The sequence below is a fragment of the Tiliqua scincoides genome, chromosome 7 (genome assembly GCF_035046505.1).
Source record: "Tiliqua scincoides isolate rTilSci1 chromosome 7, rTilSci1.hap2, whole genome shotgun sequence".
Classification (NCBI taxonomy): domain Eukaryota; kingdom Metazoa; phylum Chordata; class Lepidosauria; order Squamata; family Scincidae; genus Tiliqua; species Tiliqua scincoides.
Genome location: NC_089827.1, coordinates 18,794,225 through 18,817,844, shown reverse-complemented (window position 1 = coordinate 18,817,844; position 23,620 = coordinate 18,794,225). Strand labels below are relative to the sequence as shown.

The 23,620-nt window shown below is 40.8% G+C and overlaps 1 protein-coding gene across 1 annotated transcript in view; it reads left to right on the top strand.

The window, feature by feature from the left end:
- The window catches only part of NELL2 (neural EGFL like 2), a 147,470-nt gene that overhangs the window by 30,615 nt on the left and 93,235 nt on the right, over positions 1-23,620 (top strand). Inside the window, exons 6-9 of the mRNA XM_066633686.1 lie at positions 5,362-5,434; positions 5,566-5,648; positions 9,048-9,176; positions 12,330-12,432. Of these exons, the coding sequence (XP_066489783.1) occupies positions 5,362-5,434; positions 5,566-5,648; positions 9,048-9,176; positions 12,330-12,432 (388 nt within the window). The remainder of the gene's footprint in view (positions 1-5,361; positions 5,435-5,565; positions 5,649-9,047; positions 9,177-12,329; positions 12,433-23,620) is intronic.

The window sequence follows — 23,620 nt, the reverse complement described above, 5'->3', positions numbered from 1 at the left end:
GTAATACTTTGGGGTACTGCGATCTGTTCACTGTAATGGTTTTATTTACTTGATCTTACTTCCTAAAAGTTTAATAGCAAAACTAATGTACTATTAAATGAAGGTGTAAAAACATAGGTGTTGCCTAACCAGGAAATGCAGCGCATTTTCTCACAATAGCACTTTTGCTGTACATCAGTGTGTGTTCAGTGTTTGTGCTGGTTGGTCTGTATCCCTTCTGTTGGCACCTGTTCAGTAGTATGAATGCAAAATGCACAGGAAATAAGATGATATACTGGGTCATGTTCATAGAATCTACTATTACTCTGAGGTACCACCGGAAGTAACTGGCAATGATGTCATCACCAGTTACTTCTGTTGTGGTCTCTGAACCCAGGAGTTGCCAAGGTCAATAAGAAGCTCCAGTCGGGCAGAAGAGCTTTTTCTTGCACTCAAAAACCATGTGCTAGAGCTCTGTCTACCAGCTCTACCTTCCTATCACTGTTGGAAACTCCCACTGTGGTCTCACTGCTGGGTAGTGGGTGCTGTGTGTACCACTCAACACCTCCTGGCCTACCACTGGTGGTACACATACCACTGGTTGAGAACCACTGCTTTATTGTTTTAAATCCTGTATTCTTGAAATGAAAGTGCTCCATAACAAGTTCTGCTTGTTGAGAGAGTTATGTAGGAATGGTTGGATGTTGTCATTTGGACTAGCTAAACTTGTAGCATTTTTGTTCCAGAAAACACACTTCTTGACTTCATGTGTTGGTTTGGTGGGCAGCATAGTCCACCTGAAATTCCTTGTATGTTAAAATGAGGTACGCAAAGCCAAGCCATGAGATTGTTGAAGAGCAACAAACTGATGTCAGAACCCAAGCAAGATGGAGATGATGCTTGTGAAGATGCCATTTCTCTGGGATTTGTGGCTTTAGCAGTTAATTGATGGGGGCGGCAGTTACTCTTGCACAATCTGAGCATGCCCCTGTAACCTCCCTTGTTGATGGAGAAAGAAGTGATTGTGATGGTCATGGCCAGGAGTATATTTTATCAGCTACATCTGATACGTATTCGTAGAAGACAGAGAGATTTTGCCACAGTCTTTCATGTTTGAATTGGCTATGACAATATGATCTATGTGGTTCTGCCTTTGAAAATGGTTCAGAAACTTTAGCTAGTACTGGTATTGGCTTTCCAGTACTGACTTAGCTGTGCCAATGGAAGGTGTGCTGCACCCTACAGTTGGGTGGCACTCATGGAAGCCTCCTCAAAGTAAGGGAATGTTTGTTCCCTTACCTTGGAGCTGCATTGCCCTTATGTTGGTGCTGGAAAGTGGGTTAGAATTGGCCCTTAGAGCTCTTCATGACCTGGACCTACATACTACATAAAGCATATTCCTGTAAAAAAAGTACAGACTGTATATTATAACTCATGCACAATCTGCTTCCAAAGTAATCCATTGTGGGTGCAATGGATCATTTCCAATTGGCACATCTGAATTTCTCAATAAGCCTTCTGCTACATTAAACTTTGTAAATGTCATCCTTTATTAGTCACTGTGTTAAGACTCACAACAGACTTGTCAATTGCCACCCACGTATGCCTCCCACCCTCTCCAGGTGGGTAATTGAGAACTGTTGGGTTGTTCTCCCATCATGGACAGCAGGCAGGCACAGGTAATTGACAGGTGCCTCAGTGCCAAGGAAGCAGTGAGCTTCCATTAGGCCTGTCTCTTCTTGAGGACAGTGATGTAGGCTGACCTAGGATCTTGTAGAGTGAATTTTCAAGGTTGTTTTTTTCTGTTTCCTTTGTATCTTTTTGTTTGTTGTTTCCAATTTTCTAGCACACTCTAGTGGCCAGAGATAAAAGGTAAAAATAAAGCATTGGAAAAAATTTTCCGCATTGGGTGAGACAAGAAGGTTGAAGAAGGAATAATACTTTTCCGCTTCTCCCTTCCTAGTGGTTGGGCTAGAGGTAAGGCACTCTAATGCTAGAGAGTTCTCCCTGCTACCAACGTTTGGGAGGGTCCCTCTTCTGACCTCTTGTCTTTCTGCAAGCTAGGAAACCTGGAGGTGCTGAGGAAACAAAATAAGTTATGATACAGATTCTTCCCTGACAGAAAGGCTCCTGGATGTGACCAGAGAACATCTCTGGTTGTGTCCAGGAGGTCAGGTCCAGCCTCCACCATGGGTCTTGAATCCGTATATATGACTGTGGGACCTATAAGCATATTTTTGTTTAATGGCTCAGAATAATGGCTCAGCAGCTAAGGAAAACTAATTTGTCTACATAGTATTCTGGGTTTGTGAGGAATACAACTCATTTAGTTTCCAGTGCTGCTACTTTTGAATCATTCTGAGCAAGCTGAATGTGTTTGCTTGACAGTATTGATAGAATTCCTGGGCATACTTGTGGTCCAGACCTATTTAGATGCCATGCTGACACTGCACTGATGCCAGCATGATGACCACTGTATTCTAAGCACATCCAGACAATATCATGCTGGCATAGCCCTTCTAGTAACACTGGTGCAGTCCTTTTGAGTAACTGGGGAACAAGAAGAATCACAAAGAATAGACCACAACAGCAGCCACACTGGTTTTTTGTCAAACTGGATGTGCTTGTTGGAAGCCTCTGGGAGGCCTTCTGAGGCATGCGGAGACCATGCATGACCTCCTTGCTCTTCAGAACACCTTCCAGGTGCGACCAGAAGACACTTCTGGTTGTATCAGGGAGGTTCGGTGAGGCCCTCCAGACACTGTTAGGAACTCGTGATTTTTCAAATCTGTGGATGTACATCTACATAGATTGGGTCATAAACATCTGGGACGCAAAAACAATGGACACAAATGTCCAAGACCAGGATACATTTGACCAGGGCACAGTTGTCTAGGACACAGTGGTCCTATCACTCATTTTTTCTTGTCAAGGGTGTGAGAGACACTTGGGATATGGTATATCCTCTTCCTGCTCTCATCCTTGCTATTACTTCCTGATCTCCTCCCAAGTTTGGCCTCCCTGCTGACAGAGTACCTGAACTATGATGGCACCATGTTTTTCCACCATTGTGCCAGTGTTTCTGGTGCATCTATCACTGGGTGGACTCTATGCCATTAGGTGCATTGTTTCATCAGCATATGTGGAGTTATCCTGACATATCTGTAATACAGAATTGGGCTGTTAGGAATTACTTTCAACAAAAGGGTCTCAAAAGAAATAACAAGAAATCAGAAGAATGATTTAGAATTATGAAATGACATACTTTTGAATTATCTTAAAAGGTTTAGATAGCTGAATAGTTCTCAACAATTGTTTTACCTGGGGAGATGAAAAGTGACCTCTTCCCTTGAGGCAAGGCATCTGTCAATTCCTCTTGTTTTCTCAATATCCAGAGGGAGAACATAATCCAGCAGCTATGGATTAGCCCCTCTAGGGAGGAGATTGTACATCAAGCTACAAATGTGTAGAAGCTGATTCATATGATTGTTGGATTTCTTTTTGATTCTTAATGACTTTTATTATTGCAATGATGGATAATGAAGTATGTGCCTATTTAAATTACCCTGAAGGTAGTTGTGTGAATTGGTCCTTAAGTACTGTTTCACCTGTGAACATATAACTGACTTTGGGCCAGAACCTATCCAACTTTCCAACCCTGGTGTAGCTGTGCCAATGGGATGTGCACAGCATCCTGTGGTGGAAGGCTAGTTATAGAGGCCTCTATAAGGTAAGAGAACATTTGTTCCCTTTCCTCAGGGCTGCATTTCAGCTGCACCAGTGCTGGAAAGTTGGATAGGATTGAGTCATTTTTGGTTATGTTGAGATCAACACTTTCATCATATTTTGTTTCACTCCATTTTACGTGTGTACCAACTATCCTGGTATCTGAAACATATTTGCACATTTCCTATACATGTACGCTTCATCTTGGAACTGAATGCTTAAGATCTGAACAAAACACTGAATGTACACAATCGCACTATTTGGAAATGGGATGCAGCTTGTTGAAAAAGGGAATAGAATTTAGGGTGGGCTCAGGAACTAACCAGGTTCTAGAGTCATTGCAGTTCTGAGATAATTTATTGGATTATTTATTTATTTCAGTGTATGATCCAGCCTTTTGCCAAGGTCTCAAGGTGCCTAACAAAAAAAATTTACAATCAACAAGTGAAAATTCAGTTTTAAAAAATGGCATAAAACCAGAATATAACACAATAAATAGCATGAAATACTAAAAAAAAAAAAAAAATACATCGCTCCAGAAGACCCACCTCTAAACTGAATTCTGGTGAAATATGTAGGATTTAAACACTATTTTAAAGACTGTAGAGGAAGGGGCACGCATATATATAGATATAGATATAGATAATATATATAACACACAAACACACACACACACACACACACACAGAAAGGCTGTGTACACACACACACACACACACACACACACACAGGCCCTGGCCTTCCTGGTGGCACGCATGTATTGTCACAAAGCACTTTACAGCACTTTTGCTACAGTGCGTACTGGCAGAACATGTGTTCCATCAGTGGGGGCCCTCATTAGAATTAGGCTGTAAGTCATATAAAGTGTTTACTTTAAAAACTGATGTAGCCTGGCCTAACTTCTATTAAAGGAAGCTAGCAGGCATGATTAACAAGGGATTAATCAACTCACAATTTTTTAAAAGTAAAAAGTCTCAAAAAATGAAGCAGAGGATAGTAGGAGATTTCTGTCCAGACAGTTTCATAAAATCCAGTGCCTCATATTCTTTATGAAAACAAAAAACCACAACTAGGGAGCTCAAACAGTCAGAGAGCATGAATCTAGTGTTGGCTGCATCAGCTTTTGGCCAATGACTGGATATCTTAGGACTGATCCTTAGTGATTTGACAAAAATTCTCCTGCATAGGGCACATTAATGGAAATTATGTAACAGCATAGCTGTGGCTTGTGCTCTTGTATTTTATTTAAATGTGCTCCTCAAAACTCAGTGAAACTGCGAATTATTTCAAAATTGCTTTTAAAGGTCACGTGAATCCTTTCTTTGGGGGCTAAATAAAAGTAACTGAGTTTCCAGCCACCAGTCTCTTGCTGCTTAATTACACCTTGACATTTAATCTTGAATCTCTTAAAGTGGTTGAGTGCGTGTGTGTATCAGTGTGTACAAGGGCAGCTATTTTCCTTCTCTACTTTCTTAATGCTACCTTCAATGAAAATGAAATTCAGTGAGAGCAAGAGATAATGGTTTCAAAGAAACTGCTTTTTTTTGGTATATCTATTCTGAATATGAGAGAGTTTTTACATAGCAATACTTGCATTGGAATATTACACTGACAGGCTAAAAATAATATAACCTTTCTCCCCCAACTTGCACACAGGGCATAATGCAAGATGTTCAATTACTTGTCATGCCTCAAGGATTTATATCTCAGTGCCCAGATCTTAATCGCAGTAAGTCTACTAGTTTTTATATCATAAAATAAAATGCGATGTGTTTATAATTTTTGTTCAGCAAGATCTTGTATTGGTTATCAGCTAAGTCTAGTGCTACAACATGACAAATGTTATGTTTATAATTTCAGCCTGCCCAACCTGTAATGATTTCCATGGACTTGTGCAGAAAATAATGGAATTGCAAGATATTTTAGCCAAAACTTCTGCCAAGGTAAGAGGATTCTCAGAAGTTGTTTGGGGGTGGGGGGTAGGTGGAAGGAATATAAATGTTCTATAGAGGGATGTGTGAGTGAGTGTATGGATGTATATTTTATATTCACTTGTGCGGTACTTTTCTTTTTGTATAAAAAACTGAGTCAAAGTCCTTGAGCAAGGAATGGTTCATAAATATTCAAGCCTTATCTCTTAGAATAATTATTCAGTTAATTTTAATACAACAATTTGATAGTTTCAAATACTTCTGGGAATAAGATGAGTGGCCAAAGGCTTCTCTGTGCATTGATTCTTTTATCCCTTGCCATCTTTTGTCAAACATTTTCCCGTTTCAGCTTGATAATTTCAGCTTGATAATTTAATAAAGTGTTCCAGCTTGATAATTTTTAAAAAGAGGAGTATTCTACATTCCTTTTCTGAAACTTTATCCCATTGGTTTAATAAGAAACTGAATATTTCTACATTGCTTTTCTTCAGGATTAGAGGTTAATACAAATCCTTTAACCTTCTTAAACTCTTTGGTAAACAGCAGTACTAGTATATTCTCAGGTTGTATCCTGCATTGTCAGTACAGGAAATTTACTGGCGTAATACAAAGACTACATAAAATCCTTACAATCCACGGGTACCCTGACTCATTTTTGTTCATTAGTTCGACTCTTGACAACCTCCCATAGAAAGGTTGCTGTTCTCTCCACTATGTTGAACAACTCTGTGGAAAGAATGAATCGAACCTTTTCCTTGTCTGACCGACTTTCCAAATTGAGCCTCGGAGCTTCGTCCACATCTCCTCATAAAGTGAACAGTCTAAAAGCATTTGCGATATTGTTTCCACGCCCTGCCCACATTGGCAATGCCTTTCAAAGTATGGTACCCCCTTAAGTCTGCCGAACATTATGGTGGATGACATGGCATTACACCTTGCTAAAGAGTGCCCTGCACTCTTGTGGCCCTTTAAGGATGGTGAAAAGGCAGCCATTTGTCCTGTCTTGATCGAAATATGTAGGTGCAGAGGGAAACACGTTTGTTGGCATCATTCAGCGATTCCTGGTATTCTGTGTCTGCATTGTCATTTTGCTTGTGTAAGGGAGCTTGTGCATGCTGAAATGATGCTGTAGAGTTCTTGGACTCAGAAATACAGTTGAAATTCTGACTTGTTTTGCACTTGTGGAATACACTGCACAAGATGTCACCTAAAAATTGTTGGTGAATCATTGTTGAGCAATTTCTTCTACTTTTTACTTGCATAAATTCATGTGGAACAGTAAAAAATGATGCATTATTTCCATGCAAGCTTCTTAGGATATCTACTTATGTATTAAAATTGTTCTGCAATAATACCTTCAACTACTTCAGCCCAATCCTGTTCTCCCCACCTTCCCCCACTGGCGTAGCTGATCTGAAATTTCACTGGGCAAGTCCGAGGAGAGAGGTGGCAGGGAGGTCGCTGCAGGTGGAAATAGGATCTGGTGTGTACCCTTGCCGCTGGATCCATCCCTGCCACAGCCTCCTCACACTTCATTCCTCCCCCGCTGTGCCCAGTTTTGTTTCCTCCCTGCCTTCCTTCTCCTGCCTCCCCCATTGGTTTACCTGCTCCAGGTGACAATGAACTGGTGATACGCTACTGGCATTTTGGCAGTGCCATACTTAGTGAGCTGCTGGAGCGTGTTTTATGGCTGCTTTTCAGCAGCCTGTGCTGGCAGAATGTACTTGCTGACAGCAGCGCAGCCCAATAGGATTGGGTTTTATAGAAACTGTACTTCAGAAACTTGCTAAGCAGAAAGAGTTGAGTAGGTAATTGTGTACTAAAAGTACCAACGTGCCTGAAAATTATACCGGTAGGATACCTAAAGGTTGGTTAGTCATGCTTCAAAAGCTCATGAACTCAGCTCAAACTGTTGACGAGACATTGGGAATTATAAGGATTGGAACAAATTGAGCACCAATTTGCACACAAATGTGCATAAGGAATCAGGGTTTGTCCTGATCCTGTGAGCTGCCTTTACCTGATTCCTTATGCGCATTTGTGTGCAAATTGGTGCTCAATTTGTTCCAAAAAGATAATAGGATTGGGTTTTATGTCATAGAAACTGTACTTCAGAAACTTGCTAAGCAGAATCTACTTATTTCTCAATAAGTACGTAGATTTCTCAAATGTGCTTTCATTTCTCAAATGTGAATGAATGGGACTAAAGCTTGAGGTGCTAATTAATAGAGACACTAAAGAGGGGAAAAGGGGAAATACCTGCAATTTGGTACTGAGTATATGAGAACTTTGGTGTGTGTGTGTGTGTGTGTGTGTGCGCGCGCGCGCATGGTGCTTCCCTATTTATTCCACCCAGAAAAAGCAGGTTCATGAGCTCCTTCCTGAACCCCTTCCATTAGAATGAATGGAACAGTTCATGAACAGAAGAGCGATGAACACACACATTTCTCTAGATCAGGGTATAAAACTAATGTAACTGGCTGAATAACATTCAAGGAGCCTGCTGAGGGCTGGAGGCGATATCATTAAGCAGATGATGCCCAAAAAATAAGCACTTTGATTTCATGTAGGAACTCATTAGCTGCAACTGACGGAACAGGAAAATGTGCAAATCTTGATAGTATTTTCAAGACATGGGAGATCCCAATTATAATGCAGGCCAGCCTCTCAGCTGCACAACCTCTGCCAAGACATCACTTCGCAGCTCAGAAGGTGTGCTCTACAAAATGTTACCTCAGCAGAAGCGGCGCTGCTGAAAGGGTGGACCGTATGATAAATGGGCTCTGCGAGCACCTCAGCAGCATCTCTTTCTTTCTCACCCCCTTTCCTCCATAGCATTTGTTGTCTTCTGAAGCTTCCATTCATCTCTCCCTCCCAGACCTTCAGCAGAAGTGACTGTATGGAAAGGGCAGTGCTAGGACAGCCCAGGGGTCACAAGGGCTTGATAAACAGTTTCTGCAGGTCATATCTGACCTGTGTGCCTTATGTTTTCCACCACTGCTCTAGAGACTAAGGGTCCAGTCCTATCCAACTTTCCAGTACCGGTGCAGCCGCAATGCAACTCTGAGGTAAGGGAACAAATAAGGAGGCCTCTGTGACTGCCTCCCCACCACAGGATGCAGTGCATGCCCCATTGGCACAGCTGCAACGGCACTGGAAAATTGGATAGGGTTTGGCCCTAAGTCATCAAAGGTATCCAATCATTCTCAACCTAAAAAGACCTTGAATGAATTGATGGATTATATTCCAGTTTTTTTAAAAAACAGCTATCTGGATATTTGTTTTCCCATTTCACAGTATCTCTTTTTCTAATTCACCATTGCTTAATGTTTAAATGGCAGCTTTAGTACTGTAATTTTAGGTTAACCTTTCCACAGCTAACAAGTCCCTCTCTGTGAAACATGTCTGTAGCTGTCCCGAGCTGAGCAGAGGATGAATAGATTGGATCAGTGCTATTGTGAAAGAACCTGCACTATGAAGGGTGTTACCTACAGAGAGTTTGAATCTTGGACAGATGGCTGCAAGAACTGTACTTGCATGGTATGGCTATATTTTGAGTAGAAATTCAGGGATGTGTACAATTTGTTATAAATGTGTCTGTGTTTTAGATATGAAAGTGTCACAAAATTGTGACCTAAAATGGTTGTAGGGGAAGAACTTTACATTCTTTCTTAACGCCTTTCATTACCTTAAGGATATGAGATATTTTTTTTTTACTTTATTATTAAAAACTTTGTTCCTTTGGTTCATTCTTTATAAAGGTAGATTATCCCTTAACCAGACATCCAAAATCTGGACTAGTCCAAGATCAAGACATTTTTGTCCAAAACATATTTTAAAGAAAAAGTGCAAAAAACAGCAAAGTGCAGCACTAAGTAGGGAGTATACTGCAGGCTGCAGAAGAAGCAATTGTGAAGTGTAAACAGAGAAAGTGCGAACACAGTGTGACTACAAGGAGCGCTTGTGTTCTGTAGTGTGAACACTAGAAGATTTTGTGCTCATTCCTACTTACAGTTCACGTATAGGCTGTAAGATCTGTTCTCTGCTGTGTGGTGGATAAAGATGTACACACATGGTTGAAATATGTCAGAGGCCAGCAGACATCTGTATGGGTAACAGTGGAAAGAATAAGAGGAAGCATTTCTCATTATATTTATGCAGTTTATTCAAAAATCTAAAATCCAGACACTGTCCTGTCCCAAGCAGTCTGGATAAAGGATACTCAACCTGTAGTCACATTTGTTATTCATTTGTTTTTATTTTTTGTTTCATTACATCATTTATCTTTTATCCTGTTGCTTTCAATAAAAGATTATTTTGTTATATAAACCTTTTTGTTGAAATATGGTGTAATAATACAGGAGGTCTGGTCTAGAGGGTAGAGCCTCCATTTGCCTGAAGATAACATCCACAGGTCGCCAGTTCGAGGCCACCGGCACCGTGTGACTTTGAAGCAGCTGACAAGCTGAGCCGAGTTATTCCATCTGCTCTGAGCGTGGGAGGATGGAGGCCAGAATGTGAAAACAGATCAGAGTGAAACATCCGGACTGTTGTGGTTCTTGAAAGATAGAACCTTCTTTCAATTGTAAAAATCCCTATGGGGATTTAATCAGCCTGCCTATGTAAACCGCCTTGAATAAAGTCTGAGAAGAAATCTGACGACCAAGAAAGGCGGTATAGAAATACCTGTATTATTATTATTATTATTATTATTATTATTATTATTATTATTATTATTATTATTATTATTATAACCCAACTACCTTTAGAAGGCTGCATGCAAGAAAACAGCTGGGGGAAGAGGGCCTTCAGTGATGGGTTGCTTTTTCATCTCCATTGCCAACTGCAATGTTCCTCATATGCAACATTTAAAATATACCTGTTGAAATCAGTGGACACATTCAGTGAGCTATAGTATCTCAGAGCTGAAGACCCCTTTTGCCTAAGAGCTTCAGGGTGACTTGCTGTTTTCCTCCTTCAACATGTTTTTGGGCAGACGGGGTCTTTACCTTTCATTGATTTTAATTGAGAAGATATTGTTCTGTTGGGCAGTGGTTCCGAAACTGTGGGTTGGAACCCACCAGTGGGGTACAACCCAAATTTGGTGGGTTGCAAAACCAGCAAGCTGATAGCTGACAAGGAAAATGCATTGATCCATGTGGAAACCAAAACAGAGCAGCACATTCCTGGGTCCACTTCGACAGGCTGACTGAGGGGAACACAACATTAACAGAATTATCCTGATCCAATGATTGCAGACCCCAACTCGAGAAGGAAGTGTTCCCTCCCCCCCACAAGTTGACAAGCAAAATGTACTGAGCCCTATGGAAAGCAAAACTGAAACACACACGTATGTTTTCTCATGTGTAGGTGCTTCAGTGCTTATCGAAAGCCAGGCAAAGGGTAACACAAGGCCACCAGAATGGTCCCAATCTGATGAACAAGGAGCTCAACAAACACTCCAGAAGGCAGTTCTCACCAGCTGGCAAAGTGAAACCTTTTTTAGTCACATAAAACTAGGTGGGTCCTGTTAGAATGTCATCTTTAAATCCTCCATTTCAGTCTAAAGCAGCAATTTTGCCCCTCTCCATACATAAAAGGCTTTTTCTTGGCTGCTGTAGGGGGGAAAAAATGAAATGAATAACTACTGTAAGAATATATATCAGTGGTTCCCAAATGTTTTAGCACCAAGACCCACTCATTGCAGTTGGGCTTGGGCTGCAAAATTCCTGCTGGATTATGCCCTTAGTTCAAATTGCATTTATTGTCCTAGATCAGGGGTTCCCCAACTTTTTAGCACCAAGATCCACTTTTTAAAAACGACAATCTATTGGGACCCACCTAGCTTTAAGAGACTAAAAAAGGTTTCACTTTACCAGTCTCTTAAGCCTCTGTTTCTATCCTTTTTACTATGATGGGCAATACTGCTTTTTTGAGTGTTTGAGCTCCACATTCATCAGATTGGCATCATTCTGGTAGCTTTGTACTCCCCTTCACCTGAACTTTGAAGCATGACTGCCTACTCACACCTGCATATGTGACTCTCACATTCCATAGGGCTCAATACATTTTACTTGTCAGCGGGGGGAACAGAACTTCCTTTTCAAAAGTATTGGGACATGTGTTCATTTCATCGGATTATTCTGGTGGCATTGTGTTTCCCTCAGCCTGCCCTTTGAAGTGAACCAATGCATGGTTGCCTACTCATGAGTAAACGTGCACATGCTGCTCCATTTCTGTTTCCTTAGTGCTCAATATAGTTTCCTTGTCAGTTTTGCAGCTCACCAAAAATCAGGTTGCAATGCACTGGTAGGGCCCAACCCACAGTTTGGGAAGCACTGATATAATAATGGTTAGCAACCTTCAGTCTTTAAAGACTATGGTATAAGCCTATAGCACCCAGTATTCCCAGGCAGTTTCCCATCCAAGTACTAACCAGGCCTGACCCTGCTTAGCTTGCGAGATCAGATGAGATTGAGCATGTGCTGGGTACATTTGAAAATTCATAATGATTCTGAGCATTCATTTAATTCCTGGTAATAAATTAAATATATAGCCTCATTTATTTGAATTCGATTGTGCCTTCTTTTTAAAGTGAAATGTTGACTTTCAGTATGCAAATTCCTCAAAATAGCTGTTTATCTGACTATATTCTGTTTGAATATTTTTTTAAAAAAAGTTTTTCCCTCCTAGAATGGTACTGTCCAATGTGAAGCATTGATTTGCCCACTTTCTGACTGTCCTCTTAATTCAGCTCCAGCATATGTTGATGGCAAGTGCTGCAAGGAATGCCAATGTAAGTGTTTGGTTTTCATATATATTTTTAATTGTCTAATATTATAAAACTTACACTCCTGTGGATCTTCCTCCTGCTGGGATGAAATAATACTTGGGCCATGACTCATTCAGAGCTGAGCATTTTAGAATATGATTGCTTTCAAAAAGAGAGTTAGGAAGTGTGTGCTTGATTCTCTTATTTAAATCAGTAGGACTTAGAAGTGCTGAACCATGAACGTTATTATTTACCGATTAGCTAAATGTCTAGATCCTTCAATGCTATTCTGGTTTTTAAATCACTATTGACAGCAGTATGAATTATAAGGAAGCATGCTTTCAGAAAAAAAGTTAGAGCACTAGGAATTCAGTTTCAGTTTTTGTTCCATTTGAATAGTGTTTCTGGGGTGCTGATGAAATTAGTAAGCTCTATTAGCAATGTCACTTTTCTAGATTTTGATTTAAGTGATGGAGATCCATTGGATAACATAATGTAGCGTTGGCAGTCTCGGTTTTGCTTCCAGCAAGTGTGTGCTCAAAATTCTGAACATTTTTGTCATCTGGCATTTTCATTGGGTATCTTGCTTAAGGCTGCTAAATATGTGAGTAGATATGGTGCATACTGACACTTTCCTCCAGTAATGCACTGAGCTGTATATAGAGATTTTATGTTTTAGCGTGTAGAAGAGACTGTGTACTGAAAGGTTTGTAAGTGCATCTTAAGATAATAGTTGATTTAAATGGAATAATAACTATTTGGGGTGGGGAAATCTTAGCAGCAGTTCTACACACTGGTGCTCAAATGCTGCTATATTTGCAGCATTTTCGAGCTCTTATAAACAGTTGGATAAGGGGGTCCAGAATCACTTCAGTAGTGGAGCCAATCCACAGCCAATCTAGCCAGGTGAGATTGTGTGCAGTGGGATACAATGTTATAAGTGAGCATGTATTTGGGTGATCCAAAGAAAAAACAGCTAGAGGACAACTAGTGTTAGCATAATTGAAGAAAGTGGCTGAAATGAGAGACTTGCTGGAAGCCAGTGGTTTAGAACAGAGACCCAGAAGGCATAGAAGTGCATTGCTTAACTGTGAGAAGTAACTTTCACAAACCAAACTCCTTATATATTTCTCCCAAAGAAGCATTTTAAGTAACAGGTTTCAGATCACTAAAGATGCTTGTCATACAAGAAACAAAGGTCTGGATCGTAAAGAAGAAAAATGGTTAAGCCTATGGGCCACTGTATCTCAAATTATAAAATATAGTTTGGTGTAACCATGAAACTATAAAGAAAGAATTTTATGTTAGAAACAGATTTGCTAAGGTCTTTAGTGGATTAATATAGTAAGAATCATATAAAAGTTGAAGGATCTTATGCAGGAACCCCAATACTGCTAGGTTGTGTATCATAAAAATGCCACCAGCCAGGAAGCATCACTGGAATGTCAAGAGAGTCTGTATCCTGCAGGAGAAGAAGTTAGAATCCGTTGTGCAATGGTTCTTAATCACAGAACACAACATAAACCCTAACGTTTTGTGGTTTGAAAGTATAGATCTGCGCTCCTCAAAATTTGTCTCGTCTTATCACTTCACATGGTCCACCTATTGGAAGTACCACCGGAAGTAACTGGTGATAATGTCATCGCCAGTTATTTCTGGGTTGGAAGGTCAGGCATCATGCGACAAACACTAAGTAAGAGGTTCAGGGTGGATGGCAGGGCTTTTTCAACCATGCAAAAAGCATGCTTTGGAGCTCTACCTGCCAAGCTTCCTACTGCTGTTTGTTACATTGTGTCACTGGTCTTGCTGCCAGGTGGCAGGTGTCTGGGGATCCCATGAGTACCCCCAGACACCACTTCAAGTACCACTGGTGATACTTGTACTACTGGTTGAAAAACACCGGTATAGATGGAAGAGGTGATTGATGTGTCTATTAGGACAATCTCGGTTTCAAAATATTTTGATGCCAGAGTTATATGCAAATAGTTTTAAAAGTCAAACTGTGAAGTTGTGCTCAGTTTTCAAATAATTGTTCATTATTTTCTTGTCGTTCTGCTTTTGTATTCCTCTGTGGCTGGTTGCACGACTAATTATATGACCAAAGCACAACAGCGTCTACAACTTGGACAACACAATGTGCATTAGGAACCAGTCCAAGCTAAACATAGTCGAATCCCATTGAAATTAGAAGGGCTTAGAAGTACTTAATGGGCTGGATTGTGCTGTTTGATTTAAGCCCCTTTCATATTGAGAGTTTAGAGCAGGGATGTTAAACTCGTTTCATATAGTGGGCCGAAGAGCATTCATGGCGCCTGCTGAAGGCCCGAATTGACATCATTAAGCAGGAAGTGACATCATTAAGCAGATGCTGGCCAGAAATAACCACTTTGTTCTCACGTAGAAACACATTATCTGCAAATGACAGAAGAGAAAATGTACAAATCTTGTCCATAATTTTAAGATATCACAGCCCCAATCATCATGCTGGGAGAGCCCAATTGTAATGGGGGCTGGAGAAATTGCTTCCAAGGGCCACATTGAGGTCCTTTTTTTTGACACCCCTGGTTTAGAGCAAGAGAGAAGTCATTTACATACATGGTGTATTTCTCATGAGCTTTTCATATAGTTTTTTTTTAAAAAAACACCATAAATTTGCATGTGATATTTTTTTTTTTTTCAAGCAGGTTGCAGACAACTTAGTATCTAGATTTCTTTCTCAGTGTGCTTCGTGTTTATGGCCTTTCAGGCTCCCATCTGTTGTAACTAGTCAGTGGGAGTAAAGCTTCGGAGGTTTTCAGTGAAGCATTTTGCTTTGCAATGCAACAAAGCCACTGACATTATCATCTCCTGTCTTTCTGTCAAAATTAGATGGTTTTGTGGCTTCATTATTCTCCTACCTTCCATCTAGGAATTCAAGCTTTGTTAGGTGGCAGTTCTTTGATCAATACTTTATAACAGATCATCATGCCTCCCAGAAAACCCTAACATAGTCTTGTAATGGAGGCTAGTGAAGTAGAATAGAGCACTCAAGGAAATGTCGGTATAAATTACAACAAGTTATAAAAGCAGATTGGATAAGCGAGTGGTAAGACAGTGATAAGTTCTTTGAAAAAGATGAAGTCAGACTGAACTTCTTGTGGCAGAGAAAACTAAGTGACTTCTTCATGACAGCTCTCTGAAAAGGAAGAGGAATTAATGGAGTTTATTCCTTTACTACTTTTTACTTTTTCACCCCATGGCATTTGATTTCCCCTGAAACAAAGTATCTCAGGTATCTGCACATTCATATGATTTTTGCACCTGATGTATTCATTTGGTCATTCCATGACTTAAATGTGATTTAAATTCATACAGTCTACCTAGTGGTGAAACTGCAAAAGGTTTACTTATCTGTGGTGGAAGGAGGAGCAGGAGGCAACAAATGGGTGTAGCAATTAGCAGTTATTAACAGCCCTTCCTCTCTTGCTCTCCTCCCATTGTTCAGATTAGGCACTGTTCAGTTACTGGTAGAAGCCATACTTTTTTTCTGCCCCCACCCAAGGCTGGAAAAGACCAGACAGGAAAATAAACACCAGCTTAAAATATAAAACCATCTTCCCCCATCCTACCGACCACCATAAACTGAAATAAAGTTTTCAAGCCCTGTCAATAAGTGTCCAGGGAGAGGGCTGATTGTAATTCACTTTGGAGGGAATTCAACATTCAGGGAGCCACTACCAAGAAGGCGCTTCCTCTCACTGCTGCCCCCTTGCTTCAGATGAGGGGGGCACACAAAGAAGGGCCTGCTTCCGAAGATCTCAAGGGACAAGCTAGTCTATATGGGGAAAGGCAGTTCTTCAGGTTTCCTGGCCTCAAACCGTTAATGAGATTGATAATCTTTTTGAATTAAGCAGAAATAGTAAGTGAACTATGAGGTGAGCATGGCTTGAATACTGACGCCATTGAAAATGAAATAGATGTAATTTGCCTGCGCATTAAAAAACATAAGGAATAAATTTGGATCATAGGGTCAAAACTTTTATTAAACATAAAATTAACTTGCAGTGGATTCAATTCCTAAACACCTCCACCATCCAGCAGCGTTAACCAGGGGAGAGAGCGGCAAGTCAATTTTACTTCCCCAGTTCCCTGGGCAACCCCATTTTGAGTCTGAGCAGCAGATCAGGTAACACGTGGTTTCTGTTTCTCTCAGCCCCACATAGAGTCAAGGAGTTCCTTGACAACGTCGATTCTTCCCATGAAGTGAAACGGTCTTTGAGAGCTGCCATGTAGCCAGTACCTAAAGTAACCTCCTCGCAGTTCCCCTGCACCATCCAACCTGAATTGTCTCTGCCAAGCCTCTCAGCACTCCTTGAGTGCCCCAGGGGCTTTCCAAATGTACAATGCAATCCTATGCATGTGTACTGAGAAGACCCATTGAGTTCAATGGGGCTTATACCCTGATTTGTGTAAGATTGTAGCCCTGTGCTATCATTTTTCCCCTTACCCTCACTGCCCCTACCAGTTGTGACCAACTAGTCTGGATCTACCTCATCTCACTCTGAAAAGCTCTTCAATCAAAAGTCGAAAGAAAATTCCAGCTCAGTCCTGAACAAGGCAACTAGTCAAACCCATCTTATGCATCCAGGTAAATAGATGAGCTGATGTTTCCAACTGGAATGAGCCACAGGGCATTTGAGTAACCCTGTGGTCATCCGGCTTCTTCTCCAGCATCTTGTGCAGTTTCCCATCTTGTGACTTCACTCAAGAGGTGTATCAAGACCTCTCCAACACAAAGGCAGGTGATGAGTGGTCATTTGCATTTCTTATATTTGTGAGCCACCACCCCTTAAAGCCAAACTACTTCAATTTAAGTACTTCAATTTAAGCTGATGTAGTTTCATTGTTAGAGAGGTTGAACTAGTCATTACGCAAAGAACTCTCTAGTGTGATGCACCAATAAAACTTAGTTTGCTTATACTGTACATCTTTTATTATTTAGGAACACCCTGTTTCCAAATGTGTGCTCAACCTATTTCTGCTTTTAGAATATAATTTGTGTTATGACAGTGAAGGTAGCATATTAAAAAGAACTGTATTGTACTCCAAACTGTTGTAATGGTGTAAAGCAGTAAAAAAGGAAGAGATAAGCCGTACCTTGTCCTGTGAGCAACATTTACCACCCTCCACTATTGCCACCCCCACTTTCTGTAGTGGCCAGCAGAGGAAATGCTGGAACAGGCTCCCAAAGTTCCCTCTACCAGCCTCTAGAGCAGGGGTGGGCAAATTTTCTACTTTAGGGATCCTGGACCTTTAACAATTGTACAGAAAAGAGAATTCTCTCCTACACCATTGTTAAAGGTCCAGGATCCCTAAAGTTGAAAGTTGTGGAGAAAATGAGCTCTTCCCATCCTCCTTTCACATACAAGCACATGAGAAGATAGGGCCCAGTTATCATATTAGTGGTAGGTTGGATGAGGTGGTGGGCAGCATGGAGTATAGGACACTCCCTGCCAGCTTGCCTCATCCCCAAGCCTGAGGTAGTGCTTTCAACTCACCTCATGACTGAGCTGGCCCTGCAAGATTGCCCAAGACCATGGACTGAGGACAAGGCAGGCTTGTATCTCTTTGACCCAGAGTACTAAACCATGAAATAATTCATTTCAGTCCCAGAATCACCCCAAACAATTGCTCTTCAAACGATTTCCCCAAGAACATTTTTCATCCCAAACATCTCATTCTCCCTCAGATTTTCCCTCCCAACTAATGGCAGCAAATTTTGCTGTGCACTTTTCATGTACATGAAGATTGGATGGAAGTATTTTAATTAAAAGTAAATACTATTTGCACCTGAATTACTTGGGGACAGTGGCTATGCTTTTAACAATTACTAGCCTTTGGATTTGTAAACTAAGAATCTGATCAGAAACTCGCCAACGTGAGTGAGAATTCCCTGGGTATCTATGACATTTGGGCATGCTTCCTTGTGAAAGAAATGTTTTTTTTATTTCACTGATGCCAACATTCCCTTTTCCACTGTCATCTTCTGAACACGAAAAGTCGGTTCTAGCCCACATATCATCTGGTGGAACAATTTAATTAAAATATGCCGTTACTGCAAAAACATTCTTGCTTTCTGCTTATCTTCGTTGCATCAAATCTTGCAAAGCAGGCTGGGATTGAAGGAATTGGTGCATTATGCTTTAATCTCAGTTTGAAAGCATCAAAGTGTGCAACTTCTTCCTAAAATATTTGCATTTTAGTGATCTTAGTATCTGTACTGACTGGCACTCTAGATCTGGGGAAGTGTTTCGATATGCATTAAGAAAATTTCAATGTATGTTAAATAGGCTAGATTTCCTCTTTGCCTGCCTAAGGAATGAATCACAAAAATGAAGCTTAAGGAAATTTGTATTCATTAAAATATTGTAGTCTACATGTATGAAATTTGTCTTCCTGAAGGAGTTAAAGGAACATAATGTTTGTAATATTTGCCAGTAGAGAATTAAAACTATTATTATTATACTGAAATTGTGCTTTAGGGTTTTTCTTCTTTTTAAGAATTTATAATTTATTTATATCTAGAAGTTTAGCTCCTCACCAGGGAGTTTGCAGAATACAGAAATCACTTCAGCAAATTATTACTATTTTATTTCCAGTGCATGAAACATTTAAAATGTTTTTAGAGAGAATGTTTTGGCATGGACTTGGAAGGGGTTATTAGTGACACTTTAGTCTTGTATTCTTATAGGTCAGGGCATGTTAATCTAGTGAGCTTATTTTATGTATTGGAAAAACAAAATAATACCAGGTTCATTTTACAGGTAGGAAAAGCAATGACATTCTGTATAGTAAGTATAGGTGGATTTCAGGATGCCTTTTTCTGGTTAGTAATGAGCAAGTATCTGCACTTGTCTTAACTTCCTATTTTTTAAAAAGGGAGAAAAGATAGCATGCTGCCATTTCAACATACTTTTGCAGACCATTTTTGATTTTCAGCTTAGAAGCTAATATAATAAAAACTGCTGCACAACCCAAAGACGGAAATGCTGTGCCCAGTTTTAAAGGGAAGCAATTATACTTGAATATTCCAGAGTAGAAAAGCCAGTCAAAGGATAAAAAGGAGTATCAAGTTTCAGAGTAATGAACTCTAATAGAATTTTCCAAGTTAGAATTGATGCTGTTTAAAATTATCAGCTGACAGTTGCAAAACCCTCCATATTGAAGCACCCTAACTTACTGATTAATTGGTGTGTGTGCACATGCGCACATGTGTACAGTTTTTTTACATGAATAGTTTTTTTAAAAGATAAATAGTATTTAACATGCTTAGGGCTGCAATCCTGTACACCAATGGTTCCCAGACTTATGTACACCAAAGTTACTGCCAGCTTCCCAGAGGGGTGCGGGGAGCCCGCAATTCTCAGACTGTTTAATAATCAAGATCGCAACCCATTTCCAACTGGAAGTGGGTTGCGATCATGATTTTTAAACATTCTGAGGCCTGAAAGGCTGAGCCCTTGAAGGCATTAGCAGGCTCCCTGCACCCTTGGACTGGCTGGTACTGTCCTGCTAAGTCCAAAAAACCCTTTTGTCCCTGGCAGCAGCAAGAACCTGGTAATTACATTGCTACCTTCTCTCCTCCTTGCCCCTTAAGGCGTAAGTGACATGGTTTCCTGTCACAAACCACCAGTTTGGGAACCACTGCTATACACAGTTTCCTGGGAGTGAACCCTATATAATATAGAAGGACTTCTGAGTAAGCATGTATAGAATTGCACTGTAAGGCTGCAGTCCTGTAACACTTACCTGAGAGTAAGCCCTTTTGATTATAAAAGGACTTCTAAGTAAACATGTGTAGCATTATTCTGTAAGTCTTGCAGCCCAGTTTTCAAACCCACTAAGGGCCCAATTTTTATCCAACTTTCCAGCACTGGTGCAGCCGCAGTGCAGCCCCAAGGGAACAAATGTTCTTACCTTGAGGAGGCCTCTGTGACTACTCTCCTACTGCAGGATGCAGCACACACCCCATTGGCATGGCTGCATCAGCATTGGAAAGTTGCTGGATTGGGCCCTAAGCCATTTTCAGGTTATTTTATTTCCTTTTATAGTTAATCTTTCTTGCTTGTAGACAACTCAGTGTGACTTACAGTACATAAAATAATACACCATAAAAATAAAATAGAACACTGGTGGGACAGAAACTGTAACCAAAATAGATCAGTGCCATCATCAAGAAAGCAGTATTCCTTATGGATGCCCTACTTCAGAAGGTAGAATTACCTAAAGCAAGGTCTTCATGGATGATCATAAGAGCATAAGAGATGGCCCATATGGTGAAGATAGTTCCTAAGTTATACTCTCAAACTGTTTAGGGTTTTAAAGTTCATAACCCTGAATTGAACCTGGAAACAGCAGTAGCCAATGTACGTCCCACAAAATCAGGGTTTTGTGATAGTAAAAGCTAGTTAAATGCTGGCTCCTGCATTTTGCACCAGTGGAGTTTCTGAACACATTTCACGGGCAATTTTGCATAGAGTGCAATATAGTCATCCAAATTGGAATGTGGATGAACTGTAGCTGGATTAGACTTCATTAGGAAACAGCATCCTGTTAATGTTCACTTAGTCTTTTCTAGCATTCAGGCTTTCTGCCTGCTTGTCTTCCTACCAGGCTTCCTGATGTGGAGCCCAGGTCTACTTGCCTGTGTAGTGTCAGCAGCTAAATACAGTAACATGGAAAACAAAACACACACCTCTCTAAAATATTTTAAATATAGAAAATTATTGCAGGAAATTAGCATTATCTCATTTAGGCTCACACTAGAATGAACAGTGTCCTTGTGTACCAAAATGTACTTATGCAGCAGCTGTAGCCCTGCAGCTTTGTCCCTTAGCTCTAGACCAGGGGTGTCCAAAGTTTTTGGCAGGAGGGCCACATCATCTCTCTGACACTGTGTCGGGGGCCGGGGGAAAAAAAGAATTAATTTACGTTTAAAATGTGAATAAATTTACATAAGTTTGCATAAATGAATATATTAAAGATGAACTTATATGAATGAATGAAGGTCTTGAAATAGCTTAAGGCCTACAAAAGGCCTTGCACAAAGCAAGGCTGGCCTTTTCTTTGCTGCTGCTACTGCATCAGAGACGTGAACCAGCAAGCGGTGGAGGAAGGCCTCATCCCACAGCTCACGCAAGAAGTCAAACAGTCGCCCTCATGCTGAGAGCAGATGCATCGGGCCAGTGCGGGCTCCAACAAATCTCTGGAGGGCCACAGGCTCATTGGAGACTGGGGGCTCCCTGAGGGCCACATTCAGAGGCCTTGAGGGCTGCAAGTGGCCCCAGGGCCGGAGTTTGGGCACCCCTGCTCTAGACACTCCTTCATGGTAAGCGGTTCCACAAGCCAGAGTAACTGTAACAGGCCAGTTTCTTCCCAGATTTGGCACTGTGTTAAAGAGGGTCATGTATGCATTACTGGGCATGGCGCATATAACTTGCAGCAGCCGCCACAACAGCATGCCCATGGCAGTGCCTTCAACATCCCACACGGGTTGCAAATACAGGTGAGATAGGAAAATGTAAGATCCCAAGAAATTTGTGGGGCCCCTTCTTTGGCTTCTGGACCTCCATTTTGACCCTGGGCCTGGGTCCAAATTACCCCTTTACCCACCTCTTATGGGCCCTGGGCACAAGGGGCACAGAGATAGGGTTTCCCCCTTATCCATGGTTTCTGGTATCCACAGGTGGCGTATGCCCCACAGATTCTGGGAGACGCCTGATCTTTCAGGGAATTGTTTAAGTACGCTAGAGAAATATATCTGAAATGCAGCCATACCCTCAACACCAAATGTAAAGAAGAGAATGTTTAGGTTGCCATTTCACAGTCATGTAACTGATATGTCTGCTTTCAGTTATGTTTCATTTGGTCACTTAGTTTTCATAACTGTAGATATTAGGAAAGGTATTATGTGTTGCATAATTAATTTACAGAATTGGCTGTGATAGGTTGTGGTGATGGCCCCTAGCTCAGGTGGCTTTTAAATGGGGTTGGAGAACTATGGAGAACATCATTTGATCCATGACTGTTAGTCATGATGGAATCAACATGTTCAGAGGTTTTTGGTTGACCACTGTGGGAAGCAGGATACTGGATCAGATTTTTGTCTGAGCAGGAATCTTCTTATGTTCTTATGAAAAGCACAAGATGATTTTAAGAGCCATCACGACATTGTTCTTGATCCTAAAGAACATGCAATGAGTTCATGCAGTGAGCCTAACCGTTTTCAAAGTCTGATGAACTTCACAGCATAATGAACAACCTCCAACATAGCACATGGAAATACTGTTTCATGGTGTGTATTGGGGGGGGGGGGAGACAAAACCTTTTCCATACTGTGGTAGATTCCTCTTTGGTTCCCTTTTTCTTCTGTAAGGGAACACTAGGTAGTTTTGACATGAAAGGGCTTCAGTTGAGTTGGCTGGGTCCTCCATCATTAAGAGTGGCTGCATGGTTCAGCTGTTTTGTGTATTGCTCACCTTCTTTGTGTGGCAGCAAAAGAAAGAATTAATCCTAGCTAACCCACCTGCTGAAATTGGCATGGGCCAGTCCATTGGGCAGTCCATTTAAGCTCACTTGATTAGGTTGGAGGTCAGGTGAGTAGGTTCAGGTAGTCTTGACCTTTCCAATTAAATCAGAGGGGCACCCCTTCCCAAGGTGACAAGACAAAACAGCCTTTTGCCCTTGGCTGTTGTTGGTTTTGACATAGCGTCAACCTGTGTATTGTGCGATCCAGTGTATAATGTTTAAGAAAAAGATTTATGTACTACTAAAAATAATGAGAAAGATTAATATATTGTTTTCTGTTACTACTGTAAAAGACCTTTCACGATCAGTCAAGATACTTGATTTTTCTAGTGTTAAGCAGCACCTTTTTTTCCTGTTAACTTTGTAAGTGGGCTCAGTTGGATATCCTGTAGATAGGCAATGATAAATGATAGTGCTTAGCCCTATACAATCCCTTCCTATTAAAAAAAATCAGCAAACTCTCAAGCTATGTATTTTTAAAGATATGGATTCTCATTTGGCTTAAAAGATCCATCTTTCATGTATGTCATCTCTGTTCAACATTTCCCTTGTAAGAAATTCCAATTTTAAACTGTATTCAGTTTCTTACCTTTTGAGCTAACAATTTTAATGCTTTCCTGTGACTCCTTTTTGGCTATCAGTTATG